Consider the following 14,774-nt stretch of genomic DNA (forward strand, 5'->3'; position numbering starts at 1 on the left):
GACTCACTGGGCGTCAGCAGTTATAAAACGTTCATTTTGGATCCAGTCCTTGTCTTTCCACACTGTTTTTCCCTCACAGCCTGAATTGAGGTTTTGGAGCTATTCCTTACTCCAGAGGACTTGTCATTTGGGACTCAGACTTCATCATTTTCTTTGCTTCATGGCTCTCCCCATGTCCCATCACCAGTTTCCAAGACCACAGGCTGTAGCCCAAGTCTCCCACTTCCCCACCAGCCCCAGCCTCTATGCACCTAGAAGGAACCAGGCTGAACAGGTGTAAAGCACCTAACTGGTACTTGGCACATGGTAGATGATCATTGCCTATAAATTTCCTTTCTTAGATCTGGAACCTTTGAACTGGTTTCTAAAGAGCTGTATTGACTATTAGGATTGAGTACAGTGATACAAGAACTGTATTTTAGACATGAAATATTTTGGGTATCACTGACTCAATCTTTAAAACCACTAACTTCTGCACTTAGACAGTGAGACTGCCATTTAGATAGAAATCATATCCATGTCTAGGCATCCACTCAATATGTCCGTATCTATATAGTTTTTAAAGACGTTTGAGATCTTTCCCTTGCATGGAAATGGAGTATGGTTGGCCTGCTTATACTCGGAAGCCTTTTCCACACATAAAATTCCAAGACAATAGAGATTTTGATCTGATGTAAGCTCCTTCGTGCAAACAAGCTTACATAGCAAAATGATGCAGATAAATGTTGATGAAAATGGACTTTACACAAATAAATGAAACTGTATTATGTTTCTCTAGTATAAAAATAGATCAAATGGTAGGAAGACAAAAATAGGTGAAGTGGTAACATAAACTGACTTTTGAAATCAGAGCGTCAACTCTGACATTTTTCTCTCTAGGCCTTTTCTAATAGTTTTGTTGCTAGGGCTACAGTGTTTTTGCCAGATTGGAACAGGATTGTCAACTCTAATGGAGATTAAGTAGCTTTCCCAGCTAGATTTTTTTTTTTTTAAATAAGCATAGGTTAATACTGCTGACTTTCAAAGCCATGTTCAAGAATGGAAAGATTGCTAAAGATCTGTTTTTAGAAAATATAACTAATAAAATGTGAAGTTTAGCAGACAGGTTCTATTCCATAGTTGTTCCAACACAAACCTTTATCATGGTCACATTGAACAAAATAACTTGAAATATAATTTCATACACTGAGTAAAGAAAGAATGAGAAAATGTTATTTACAAGTTAAGCCAAAAATTAATTCCCCAAGGAGTAACCGAGGTAGTTAAATGAACAATTCTTCTGATTAGCTGGAAACCTGTTTCACAGATGCTTGAAAATTCACACTTGATTTATTCTGTAAACAGTATCGATACGGCATAGGATAAAGTCCTCTCTGTTTTGGTTCCTTCCATTCATTGGTCAGAGTCATCTGAGGAAAGTGTAAATACAAACTCACCAATGAAACTCAAAGCCCAGTAAAGGAAAAGTAATTTGTTCTGGACACTCAATTGCTAAAAGGATGTAGAAGGTAAGAACCATTAAGAAAAGGGTGAAGAATTGCTTTTGATGTGCTTGTTGTGGAGTCAAATGAGCTTCCTTGGCTGAGGTCAAAAGAGGCCATCTAAACTTTAAAAACATAGTGCCATTTGCATGCCCATTGACCCCACGATTCCGCTTGTGCACTAAAGCCTGAGAATTAAATGAAATAGTTCATGTAAAGTGCCTAGCAAAAGACGGATGCTGTGTTTTTCCCTCTGATTCCTTCATATTTTTGTAGACAGAAATCCCAATGTTAACTTCCAATAAGAAAAGCAGAATATTAGTCTAATTTAGAGTCAGAAGAAATTCACTTTAAGTATTACAACATTAGTGACATCTGGTGGAAAATACAGGCATTACAATGTAACATCAAAGCTATTCTGATCTTTCACAGAAAATAAAATTAAGATAAATTTTACAGACTAAGCAATTAAATGGAAACAGAAGGTAAAGAAAAATTAAATGTCTATGTGGATACCTACTTTATTATGCTTATGATTTTGGAGTTCATATGCTAAAATATATAGGAGGTTAATGAACCTAAGAAACTTGAATGCATTCTAATAGTAACATTTATTCAGCATGCATGTTTATATAGTGATTAAAAATGGAGGCGTGTAGCCTTTATGCTATTTTGAATCTCTTCGTACGCATCATGCGCCAAAGAACCTCCCTTCCCAGTTTTCAGATCAAAATTCACTGTGGGGTGTCCTGAGGAGTACCTTAAATAGCCAGTTGTGTTTTGCAGAATATGGGATAAAGAGCCATCCCATTTGAGATACCATGGATGGAGAAAACAAATGACGTTGCTTTAAATGTGAGCCCTGAATATCACAAAATCAATTGCTCTGAGCCAGGGAGGGGTTTGAATATTTGTGAACAAAACAGCAAACAGATCTATTACAGGGTCAGCCAACTACAACCTGTGTGCCAAATATAGCCCACCGTCTGTTTTTTGTTATTGGAACACAGCCATGCTCATTCGTTTACCTGTTGTCTAAGGCTGCTTTCAAGTTATGACGGAATCACTTGAGTAGGTGCAAGAGACCATATGGGTGCAAAGCCTAAACTAGTATCTGACCCTTTACAGAAAACGTTTGCCAACCCCTGGTCTATTAGATCCTTTCACCGTATTTTCACACCTCTCCCCCATCTCCTTGGGAGGAGTATACTTCCCTTCCCCACTGAAGTCTGGCTTAGCCATAAGACTTGACTTGGCCAGTGGAATATGGAAAAGTGTCAGTGTGCAAGTTCTTGGCCAGTGGAATGTGGAAGAGTGTCAGTGTGCAAGTTCTGAAACTAAGCTTCAAGAATTCTGGCTAGTCACTGCCCTTTCAGTGGTAGAATAACACATGACCTGTAGACTTAGGGGAGAATGAAGACAACACCCCAGCTGACCTGCAGACTTGAAGGAGGAAAAAATGCTTATTGTTGCTATGTTATGGTTGTTTGCTCTACAACAAAAGCCAGTGGAGACATGAGATTGTTATACCTCTGTGTAAAAATTCCCATGGAGGCTTGATTTGTCTGATTGATGGTACTGAGAGAAGGATCCTGAAGACCAGGTGTGGTTCAGTCCCTTCTGGAGCTCTATTTCAAACCTTGATGGGCTCAACTGGAACATGGTTTCATTCCTCTACCTATGGTGAGCAAAACGGAGTCAGAGCCCAGGCAGGGCTAGAAGCCCACCAGATTCTCTTGGAATCTTAGCTTCTATTTAACATGGTATGAAGTCAGTCACGGTTCTTTCGTCTATTGCTTTAAATATCTTCCCCCCAGGGTGAGGCTGAAGGTGTAGAAGGAGGGTGGGACAAGTCCAGCTGGAACCTTAGGCCAAAGCTTTTCCAATCTAGCTTTATCAGTAAAGCTCATAGCCTGGCTCCCATTCAACTCCAATATGTGTATTTCTGAATTGATACATAATCTGTAAGAGGTGAGAAAGATCAAGACTGGCTCCTCAGAATCCTCACAAGAGTAAACAGTTAACATGCAAATGGTGTAAGAAGTCTAATTTAACCATGTTAACGATGTTGGCTGAGATGAAATGATCAAAGTATTTAAAAATGCAGTTTCCCCTAATTCTTAGTCTTACATCGCAGCTTGTTAAAATGCAAACAAAGCTTTTCATTGTCACTTTCTTTAAACTAGCAATCTGAGTCATTTGGATAGATCACTGGGTAACACCAGTGGTCCATATATTACATAAAGATATGCAGAGTTCACAAATTTGTCACTGAAAATCCCTGGGGCTCCCCTAGTTCTCTGGTTTTCAGCCTTTCCTTTGATTCTTTACATAGCTAATATTCTTCCATTAAATTTTTTCAAAGCCAATTTTTTTCTGTTTTCAAAAAAAGAAGAGCCTAGTTGATGCAGAACTGATACTATACAGTAACTTGCAGGCTATAGATTGTATGGCAGAAGCTCCTGTTATTGAAGGTAACATTCAAATCCAGAGCATTAATTTCTGGACATAACTCTTAAAGGAGAGAGAAGTAAGTACCACAATAAATCACAAAAGTAGTAATATTAGGATCACTTAATTTGTCAGAAACATAAATGACAGAAATGTATCATCAGCAATATATAATGTTGCTGCTGGTGAGCTTTTTTGGAGCAAGAACCACATTTTATTATCCCATTGTTTAACAAAGGGGCATTCAGTGTTTCCTGAAGCAGTCATTGCTTTCTATAAAAACTTTCAAACATATTTCCTAAAAATAGGACCATGATTTTCAACTCTCTCTGTATTTTTACTCAAGCTCTATTTCTGCTTTCCTTCTCAATGCATATTTCAGATGTTAAACAGATTATGAACAGCTCAAGAATTCAAATGTTGACTCTTGACCATCCCTAAATAAACATCATTTCCATTTCTGAGTACCTACTTTCTTATTCAGGAAGACTTGTGGGTGAACCTCAGTTAGGCAGCTTCAACAACTCTTTAGGGATTGGCCTTTGCAACAGCATTCACGATACCCATCATCAAAAACTGGCACCTATTTGTCCAGCAGCTCTAAGAGATGAAAGGATGTAAGACATTTTCCTTGATTCTTAACAAGCACACAATTGGATCAGAGAGAAGATTATCCAGGTGAAATAATAAAGACAAATACATAATGAAGTAAACCTGTTTGGTTACTTCATGGTCCTTTGCCATATATTTTCCTCTCCTTCATAAGATCTCAAGCTTCAGTACTATAATAAATAGTACAGTACTACACGATCCGGAGCTGGCTGAATCCAGGGGTATGGAGTAACCACAGATATGGAGGGCTGGCTGTAAGTTATACTGGGATTTTCAACTGCTTGGAGGGTCAATGATCCAGTCCCTGCACTGTTCAAAGGTCAACTGTATATGGAAAATTAGACAAACAACAGGCTAAGAGTATAGAAAGGTTCTACAATCCAAAATTTGCTAAACTGAATTAATTACAAAGGACATTTATCATTTTACAAAAAGAATGTTTATTTTAAATCTACTGTTATGAGATGAAGGGGGTACAATAAAAGCTTGTCCATTAGATTGAAAGTACCTCAAGACTTACTCAACTTTGAATTCTTAGGCCCTACAACCATAGTAGGCACAAGAAATAATATGCTGTACTTAATGCATCATAACTATTTAGCTGTATTAACACCACACCAATATAAAAATATTGCAAGACAAATTTAAAACATACACATTTAACTTTATTTCATCATTGTCATTTAAAGCTTGATTTTATAAAACATAAAAGGACATTCTTAAAAGTTTGGTATCATAGCAATTTGAACAGTAGGAATATCCATAGCTTCATGGGTTAAAGTTATATAAATTAAAATCAAGTAATTGGAAAATTTTTCAATATGGAAACTATACAAATGAATAAATGGCAGAAGGACCTAATAAGAGCAATATTCTATTACTTATGGACTATCATTAGTTACTTTCAGGATCTAAACAAATATTCTGAATATTCATATTTCTTTTGCTCTACTTTATATTTAAATATTTCTGTATATTCTGAGTCAAGCTGCTTGACCAAAAGGTCTGATTTAGAAAGACATTTAGCTTTATGGCAAAAGTTTTTCCATCTACAGTACTACCTTCAAAGGAACTGACATTACAATGCTAATGAAATCTGCTAGTTCCCTTTGCAACAGTGTGCAATAACTTACATCAGCCCTATGGAAAGTGAAACAGGTACCAAGGAATGGAACAATTATGCACAGATTCAGTAAAGTATAATGTTAAGTTTTCCCCATCTAAAAATTAACCAATGAAATATATCAACTAAAGTTGATTTGGTTTCAGGAAAACCACATTTGAGGATACAAGTACATTACTGTCTTTAGCTCATCCTCAGTCATTGACAGGAATTTTGTAGGCTACCATGCTATTTACTTTGTGAATTGTAGTAGTAAATGAACGAAGACGAACTTCTTCAGAATTGGTAATGAACTGTGGTCCTGACTCTTCCCACTTTTCAGGTACAACCAAATCTTTGTCTGTATAAATCAGGAGATCAAATGAACCTAAATTGGGGATAAAATAATTAAGGTACATTATTTTTTCAAAAGTAAAACTACCTGCCCTGTCTCCCTCACATTTTGAACCACACAGTGTTAGAAATGTAGTTTAGCCTGGTCTGTAAAACTAGTTCACTGCTTTTCTTCAATGGAAATTTACTGTAGTACAGAAAATATCGCACTCCTTTCACTTTATCTTATGAAAAATTCAAGTTTTTTTTTTTCTTTAAAGAAAAAACCGTTAAAAATATTTGTAGAAAGTGTATAATCAATCACATGGGATAGCATGAATGTAACCTACAGTAAAGCTAACTTCTTGGTTCTGTGACTGATGTATCCTAGTGCCTAGAACAGAGTGTGACATATAGTAGGTTTTCAGGACATATCTGATGTTTGAAGGAATAAGGAAGATAGAAAAGCAAGACACAATTATAGCTATAGTCTTAAATATATATCAATACATAAAAGTGTGTAAGAAATGAAGATAATGAAAGAAATTACATCAAAACATTCAAGAGTGAGTGTTGTGGAATACTTTCATTCCTTTCCTTTTCAGCATTTCCAAATTTTCCAGAATGCATATAACATTACTTTTCCTTTATAATGCTTTCTCATTTTTATTACATGATATTGATAATTAAGAAAAAATTTAATAAAGGGGTAATTCTTAAAATAGTAGCTTAGTCTTTTCCCCAACAAATTTAAGGCAATGTGACGTTGTATAATACTTACAGGAAACTTCCAACAGTGGCAGAAATGTCACTGTAGCTGTGATCTGTCTGATCACTGAGCGGATTTCATCTTGGATAGCTTTCTGAGACTTTTCTCTGGGTGCACTACCAAAGAAACCAAATCAATTAATTTAAGTTTTAACGAGTTATTTAAAACATCTGTAAGATTATTTATCTAATTAAATGATTCCAAAATCAAATAAGTAATACATTAAAAAGGAGTTTTTTAGAAAATGAGTACATCATTAGGACCCATAATACCACAGTAGGCATAGTATGTATTTTTATTATTTCATTATCCTTCCAATCATTTTTTATGGTTGGTCTTAGGATCAGGTCCAGAAAATTTGCCAAGTGCTTCAAGTTAGGAAAACTTCAGTACCTCTTAAAAAAAAAATAACAGTGGTATCTAAAATATTTAATTGGTATAATCATTTTGGCATTTTTAGTAACGCCTAAGTGTCTAATTCCCTATTGTCTCAAATAAGATATTAAATTGTATGTCAAATTATTTTTATAAGCTAAACATTTCCTAAAAGAGACCAAAGGCTTCAGAAGCAAACTACATTTCATTATGAGAAATGGTTCTGAATTTACAGGTAAGTATGCCTAGGACAATGCTAGTCATTAGCATATTATGATGGGTATTTCCCATTCAGGTAGTCTGGAAACTTCAGAGTTTATGAAGTGTCTTAGGAAACTTGTGGCATTAAGTGAAATACAGTAGAATTGCATCTTAAACTGGGAGAGTCTAGGATAATCCCTTAAGCTTAAAAGTACCTTTAAACAATTCATAAAATGGGCCAACTAGTATACTGTATGGAGTTTTGCATATACCACCATAAATACTACAATTTGAAATTCACCAATTTAGACTAAAGGCGATACTATACAAGTCAGTGACATGCCAAAGTAAGCACAGTTCTTTTCCACAGAAGACTGAAGATCAAATTAAACATCCTAGAAAAAACTATACCTTCTATGAAACTTGTTCAATATAATTAGAACTCATTTTGTAAAGAAAACAAGTTTTAGAACAAGCATATGAAAGTGGAAATAATTTAAATTCCTACTTACCTGTCATCTTTTGCAGTCTTGTCACACTCAATATCAAACTGCCATCTTTCAAGGACCTCACCACTTTCAATATTTGAGATGACTACCACCAATTTCTGCACTGAACACTTGCATAACCATTCTGTAACACATAACAAGGCATCTTTTTTGGTTCACTGCATTACAAAGCAACTCTTTTCTTGGGTCCCACTTCCTATCCTCAGCAAATTTCTACCACTGCTATTTTGGATCTCCTCCAAATTATACAGAAAACTTGCCCCATCAATAACCTAGCTCCTGTTTTCAAATTCTCAGTATTTATACCAGGTATAGCACTGGGTGCTGAGGACAGGATCGTAAACATTTGGTACTTCCATCCTAATCCAAGGCAAGAGTGTAGGAGATAACATTAACCTAATCACTGCACCAATTAACATGAAATTAAAATTGTAACTGCTATGCAGGTGCAAAATATGGTACAATGAAAGCATAAAATAGGAAAATTTGACTCAGGGAGGATTTGAGTTTAGTTCTAAGAGGTTCCACACCAAATAATCCAAGTGCAGCCCTATGAATGACGATGGGTGATTTAGCCCTGAAGTTAATGAAAATACAATGATGTAATTTAAAAAATGAAGTTACTTAAAACAACAAAAATGATCCGTGAATTTTAAAATTAAAAAAAAAAAAGATGAGAGCTGTAGCATTTTTTAGGACTAGTAATTTGGAAGGTCAAATGGGTAGATAGGGCAAAATATCCCACAACACAGAAAAATTAGAAATGGGATTCCTAAGTGGAGAGAAACATGAAAGAGAAACTAATAGGAATTCTAGAAAAAGAAAGAAAAGCAAGAGATGGAGAACAAATATTGATCCAACAATACTGCAACTTCTTGAGCGAAAAGGAAAAAATGAGTGTTCAGATAGAAAAGGCTACTGACTCAGGCAGGATTAAAAAAAAAAAAGACAAATGGAAATAGGTGAAAATAAGAAAATTCTAATGAGCGCTCTGTTATTTAGTAGTTCTTCTTTTTTAAGTTTAGTCCCACAGGTTGAATTCAGTTTTACAATTAATTACCTTTCAGTTGTTCCACCACATTATTTAGGTATTTTATGAGTTCAGGATCAGTAGTTACAAGCAAGGTGAGTCCATATTTCTGCACTCGAGTAAAGGTTTCGGATGGATATATGCCACGCTGATATAAAATGCTGTTGATGCCAAATGCTGAAAACAAGAAATATTAAAGTCATTGTCACTTTGTAACTTCGGGAAATAAGGCATATTTAGATGTGGCTATGGTTTCATTAATGGTGTAAAGCTGTAAATGTCTAAACACACGTGTTTCTGTGTTTTGCTGAAAGCAGAATAGGTACAAAGTGGCATTAAAAATCCTTAAAATCTTGCTTTTAAGTAAGAGAGAAAGTGATACGTGCATTTATGTGGCAATAAAAGAAAAATGCCAAACTGCATTAGTCTCCCAGTGGCAAATTTCATTTCATTGTAAAACAAGTCCAAATTCAGACTGTGTGGTTAGAGGATGTCAAAATAGGCAACCGACTGACTAGTCCAAAGCCCAGGCAAGCCTCTCCCCCTCTCTCTTTCCTCCTTTTATCATCACAAGTTCTGCCAGGTTCTATCAGAAGGTACAACTGGCCTGGTCCAGGACGGCGCTTCCATCACCGTCGACCAGTTTCACCTCGCGGGGGTGATGGTGAGGGGTGAGCTCTGCACTTTAAAGAAACTCTCCCGGCGAAGGGGCTGTACCGCGAAGCAGGCCTCAGCAGCACCTAGGCGTCCTCCGCCATCATTAGCAACGCGTCGGGAGGAGGCGCCTGCATCCGCCTCTTCCCAGATTCCTCCTGCGGGGCAGGAGGCCGGGGCTGAGAGGGCTTGGGTTCGGGGCCGCTCCGGCCCACCCGGCTTCCTCCCGCCTCGGAAGCCGAACCGCGGGCCTGCCGGGCAGCCTGGGCTCCGTTCTCCCCGCCCTACGGCCTGCGCGAGGACTTACAGAAGAACTCGGCCACGATTTCGGCGCTCCCGCGCAGCGTGATGCCTTGCTCCCGGGAGAGCTGCAGCGCCATGGCCAGGCCCACGGATGAAGGCACGCGCTTCCACCCGGCAGACAGCAACACCAGGGGTTTCCAGAGCAGTTCCCCGCCACTCGTTTCAAAAGTAACGACGCAGGACGCCGTCGGCCCCTCGCGCAGGCGCGACAAGCTTTTAGGCCCCGCCCTACGCAGCTGGGTCCTGCAAGATCTCTGGGCCTCCGCAGGAGCGGCCGTTCGCGCAGGCGCAGTGGGTAGGCGTGGTGACGCTGTTCCCAGGGTTTAGGCTCGGGAGGACCCCTGTTGGGCACCGGTAGTTGTGGTCGGCGGGCTGCCTGGCGCCCGTGGGGGAAGATGGTAGGTCCAGGTTTTAGCGGCCGCTCCCTAGGTCTGGGGACAGAGCGACCAAGGAGCACAGTTCCCTAGTTTGAAAGATATTTTGAAAGTGATATGAACTGTCCGCTAGCTGCGGCATAAGTGGCCCCAGGGATCCTTAGTGGGCGGTTGGAACATGCTAGATGCTTTGGGAATTCGTAAAGCAACTGCGTGCGCGGCAGCCTAGCCACAGTTTTAGAGGGATTACTGTGTGGGCGGCTTTTCTTGAGAAATTGGGTTAGGGGTTAAAGGGACGAACTGCTTGCATTTTTCTATCCCTTGTTTGTCCTGGGCTCAGCTCATGTTTATGCCCCGCCCCGCCTCCCTGCGAGGCGGAGTCTGGGGGCAGCAGGTGGCTGCGTCTGCTGGGCCAGCTTGCATTGTGTACCCCTCCACCCCTAGGCGACTGGTCAGGAATAAGGTCACCTCACCAAAAAGGCCCATCAGCACTGAAGAGCTTTTCAGTGAATTTTGACTCACAAATTCAATGACTTTTAATGTTAGGATAAGAAGTATTAAGGAGATAGTGCACAGCTAATGTTCATGTGAGATGTGAAACACTTTTATACTTAAAGCAGGTGGGAAAATTATTCGTAAAATGAAGTCTGAGAAACTTAACCACCAGATGTACTGTTACTTAATTATAGGAGAAAAATGCCCGAGTGTATTCGTTTTCTATTGCTGCGTAACAAATTGTCATAAATTAGTTTAAAACAACACCCATTTGTTATCTCAGTCTTTAGATCAGGAGTCTGGGACATGGCATAGCTGGGTGCTCTACATAGTCTCATAAGTTTGAAGTAAAGGCACCTGTCTGCAGGTGGGATCTCATCTAAAATCTGGGGTCCTCTTTTGACCTCCTTGGTTCCTGGCAGAATTAATATCCTTGTTCTTAGATTGAGGTTCTCATTGGCTTGCTAGCTGTTGGCCAGAGGCCAGCCTTGTGCTTTTGCCAGGTAGCCCTTCCATAGGCCTTCTCCCACTTCCAGTCTCTCTGACTTCAGGGAGGTCCTTTTAAAGGGCTTACGTGATTAGGTCAGTCCCAGCCAGATAATTTCCTCTTTGTTGAAGCTAATCTTCAAAGTGGTTTTGCCTCATAATTACATTTCTGGTCACACTCAAGGGGAGGGATTATATAGTATATGCTCCCTAGAAGCCACAAATTTGGGGGGCCATCTCAGAACTCTGCCTAGTCACAGCGTTAGGTATCAGAATTTGATCAGTTTGAAGAGTGAAACAGGTATAAGAGGTAATAAGCTGACTTGACCCTGTGAAATATTTTCCTTACATTCTTTAGTCTCTGTGGTACAAGTGTGTATGCGTGTGTTTAAATCACCACCTTTTCATTCCTTCCACCAGGATTTTGGGTTAGAGCCAGAATTCTGGCATCATGCTGGTAGAGCATGATGCCCACCTTACTTCATGTATAAATTGTCTCTCTTTCTAAGGAACTTACTACTTGGCACTTCAGGAAAGACATCCTTCAGTTTCATAATAATATAGTAGGTACAAATAATCGTTAGTATAAGTTTGGAGATTCTAGAAGGCTGGCAAAATATATGAGATTTCCATATATAGAGGAAGTATTTGTTAATACTTTCTTTGTGTTCTAGGAAGAGGTGTAAGAAATGATTAAGGCTTAGAAAGCACGGTCTGTGCTTTTTGAGGATTTGTAATCTAGTTCTGTTTGAATATGCATACTTAAAAAACAGTTGAAGGCTCATAAATTGGACCTTATCTGGCTTCTGCCTACCTGGCAGCCTCCTTTCAGGTTACTATCCTAACCTGCCTACTCCTTTAGTAACGTTTCAAACTCAGGGCTTTTTGTAAGGTGCTTTCCTCTGCCCAGAAATTGAGTTTTATCTGTTCAAATTTCTGATTATATCCATACTTTTTAAACTTAAATGTTACTGCATGAAAGAAATTTTCTTTTACCCCTCAGGGTATAAGGTTCTGCTCTTATGCAGAACTCTCATAGCATCCCATAGTGCTATTTCAGAGCACTGCTTTCACTGTTGCAAGGAAAACAATTACATTATCATTATTTAAAGATATCTTTTGTATCTTCCTGTTTTGGCAGAGGATTCATGATGACATTTATTGGGTGCCCCACAAATATTTGTTAAATAAATATTTGAATATTTGCCTAGGAAAACTTCATGGAAGAACCCAAAATGTTTTCTAGTTGGAGAGCAGGTTGGATGGATGCGGTAAGGCCACTTTTAGGGAGCTTTGAATACCAATACCCATTTGAGTTGATTGAACTAGATGTACAAGGATTTCTAAATTCTTAGGATTGTTGTAATTAAAGGGGCGTTTTTTTTCAAGTGTAAATTCAGTAATGGTAGTAGAATAGATTGTGTAGTGGACCATCTAGAGTGGTGGTTCTCAAACCTGAGCATGTGAAAGAATGACTTGGGTATTTTGCAAACTATGTGGATTCCTGGCTTCTGTTCCTCCTTCTTTCAGTCTGGTTCAGTTCAGTACCATAGACACTAGTCACATGTGACTTAAGAACTTGAAGTGTGCTGGTGTGAACTGAGACATGCTACAAGTATAAAGTACGATTTCTAAGACTTCGTATAAAAAAAGAATGTAAAGTATATTGATTTTTTTGGTAATTGATTATATATTACAATGATACTATACATGCACTGGATTAAATAAAATATATTATTAAAATAATTTCACTTGTTTCTTTTTAGTTTTTTAATCTGTCTACCAGAACATTTACAATTACATAGATGACTTTTGTCATCTTTCTATTGGACAGTGCTGGTCTACTTTCTGGAGTCTAGGAGATGACATGATTTAACCAGCATCCCAAATGATTCTGATGCAAGTTCTTAAATCAGTCTTTGAAAAGCAGTAAACTATGATGGCAGTTTTAGTAATGCAGGCCTAGGAGGTTGAGTTCCTGGACTAGATGGATGCCAGAGTTTAAGTAATAAAGTATACATCAGAGCAAGGCGTTTTGAAAAAAGAATTGAGTTTTGATGACTGATACGGAGGAAGAATGAATCCAAGAATCCAAGGTGGCAAGCCTGCCATATACAGTAGAGTTGGTCAGAGCTCTCGGGATGTTAGGTAGAGCTGCTCAACTCTGAGACTGTTCTGTTTCACTGTAACACTTACGATTCTAGAAGCTTTGGTGGAACTTCTTTCCCATTAGCTTTTGGGCACTTGGTCTGACGTTGATCCCATCTTACCTAAAGCATGCACCCTTATCTTTACAGAAGGTTTTTTAAAAACTTGTTTTCAGTTACTTGAATTTACTTTTATTCACAATTCAGTGACATCTTTCTAATGTGTATTGTTAGGGGAAGGTTATTTGGACAGGGAGAAGTATAAATTAAGATTTATTTCTGAAGAAAATTCAAGCAGAGTGCATAATCAAATAACCTAAAATTATAAAAGAGATGAATATGAAAACGTAAGTCATAAACAGACCTGTATTCCATATTAGAATACTAAAATCAGAAATACTCATAAAAATTTCCAAAGCTAGAATCAGATGGAATTTTAGGCAATTAACTAATAACTTAGCTGGGCAGTCTTAGAGATGAGGAAACTGAGGTCCGGAGTGACTACATAGTCTAAGATTCAATATCTGGTTAGTAGAAGATTTATAGTAATAGAATCTTGGGTTCTTGACTTAGTTTCTTTTAAAATTATTTCTATTTGAAGACATGCTGTAAAATTCTCTTATTTTAAAAATATTAACTGATTTTAGACTAAGGGTGTTCAGTAACCTGTACACTTGTCAAGAAAATGGCAATTACAGTCCTTAATGAATTTTATGCCAGTGTGCAAATAGTTACAAATGCCACAAGATGGCACTGTTTACATGTAAAATAATACTTTAAAAACCAGTCCATGTGTATGTGCTTTAGTTCAAAGTGAAATGAGGAAAAAAGAATTTAGTGATTTCTAAGGTATTCGTATGTGTGGAACACATCAGAATGAAATGTTGCATCATAATATATTATAGAACTGTTACAATTCTTTTAAACACATGGCGTGTATGCATACACACATGCCCGAAAACATATTTATTTACATTTACATTTAAGTTGCATTTTTGTTTTTACCTGGAAAAAGAAAACGTTTTAGGTAGTTGAGTCATTATTCTGATAGACTTGTGACAGTTTTCCATCACATTTCCAGGTGTTATTCTTGAGTCCAATATCTTGAAATAGAGCATTTTGTTCTAAAATGGGTAAAACAAGAATGCTTATCTTTATGAGAATTTTAATAAAATTAAATTTATCCACTAAATTTAGATTAAAAATTCTGTGCACATAGATATTTATGTCAGTATGGGGAATTTGCTCTCTTTAAAAGAGGATGCTGTCATAAGTCTTAGTTATTCTATTTCTTATATAGATAATTTCTCATTTGATGTGAAGAGCAAGAATTAAAATCAGACATTTTCTACTCTGATTACTTAAGGTTTATTTTGTAGATCTAATGAATGTTTACATTTTTTCATAAGCTTAAGAATTAAATTGGGTAATGTAAATCTCCTAAAGATCCAT

At 37.7% G+C, this 14,774-nt stretch overlaps 1 protein-coding gene across 1 annotated transcript; it reads right to left on the minus strand.

The window, feature by feature from the left end:
- Positions 1-4,974: 4,974 nt before the first annotated feature.
- Positions 4,975-10,019, minus strand: MAD2L1 (mitotic arrest deficient 2 like 1). The gene is made up of 5 exons (XM_060011848.1): positions 9,825-10,019; positions 8,894-9,040; positions 7,837-7,957; positions 6,761-6,864; positions 4,975-6,034 (listed from the first exon to the last, which is right to left on the minus strand). Exons 1-5 carry the CDS (start codon positions 9,895-9,897, stop codon positions 5,862-5,864), a joined length of 618 nt encoding a protein of 205 aa, XP_059867831.1. The 5' UTR covers positions 9,898-10,019; the 3' UTR covers positions 4,975-5,861.
- Positions 10,020-14,774: the final 4,755 nt, after the last annotated feature.

Source organism: Delphinus delphis, chromosome 5, assembly GCF_949987515.2.
Source record: "Delphinus delphis chromosome 5, mDelDel1.2, whole genome shotgun sequence".
Classification (NCBI taxonomy): Eukaryota; Metazoa; Chordata; class Mammalia; order Artiodactyla; family Delphinidae; genus Delphinus; species Delphinus delphis.

Bases quoted from the DNA above. Each gene is read 5' to 3' on its own strand.
- MAD2L1 (XM_060011848.1), bottom strand. From the start codon at position 9,897: ATGGCGCTGCAGCTCTCCCGGGAGCAAGGCATCACGCTGCGCGGGAGC. The intron at 7,958-8,893 runs GTAATTAATTGT...TATGTGTTACAG, and splicing joins TGTGGTGGAACAACTGAAAG to AATGGTTATGCAAGTGTTCA. The intron at 6,035-6,760 runs GTAAGTATTATA...TCCCCAATTTAG, and splicing joins GCCACTGTTGGAAGTTTCCT to GTTCATTTGATCTCCTGATT.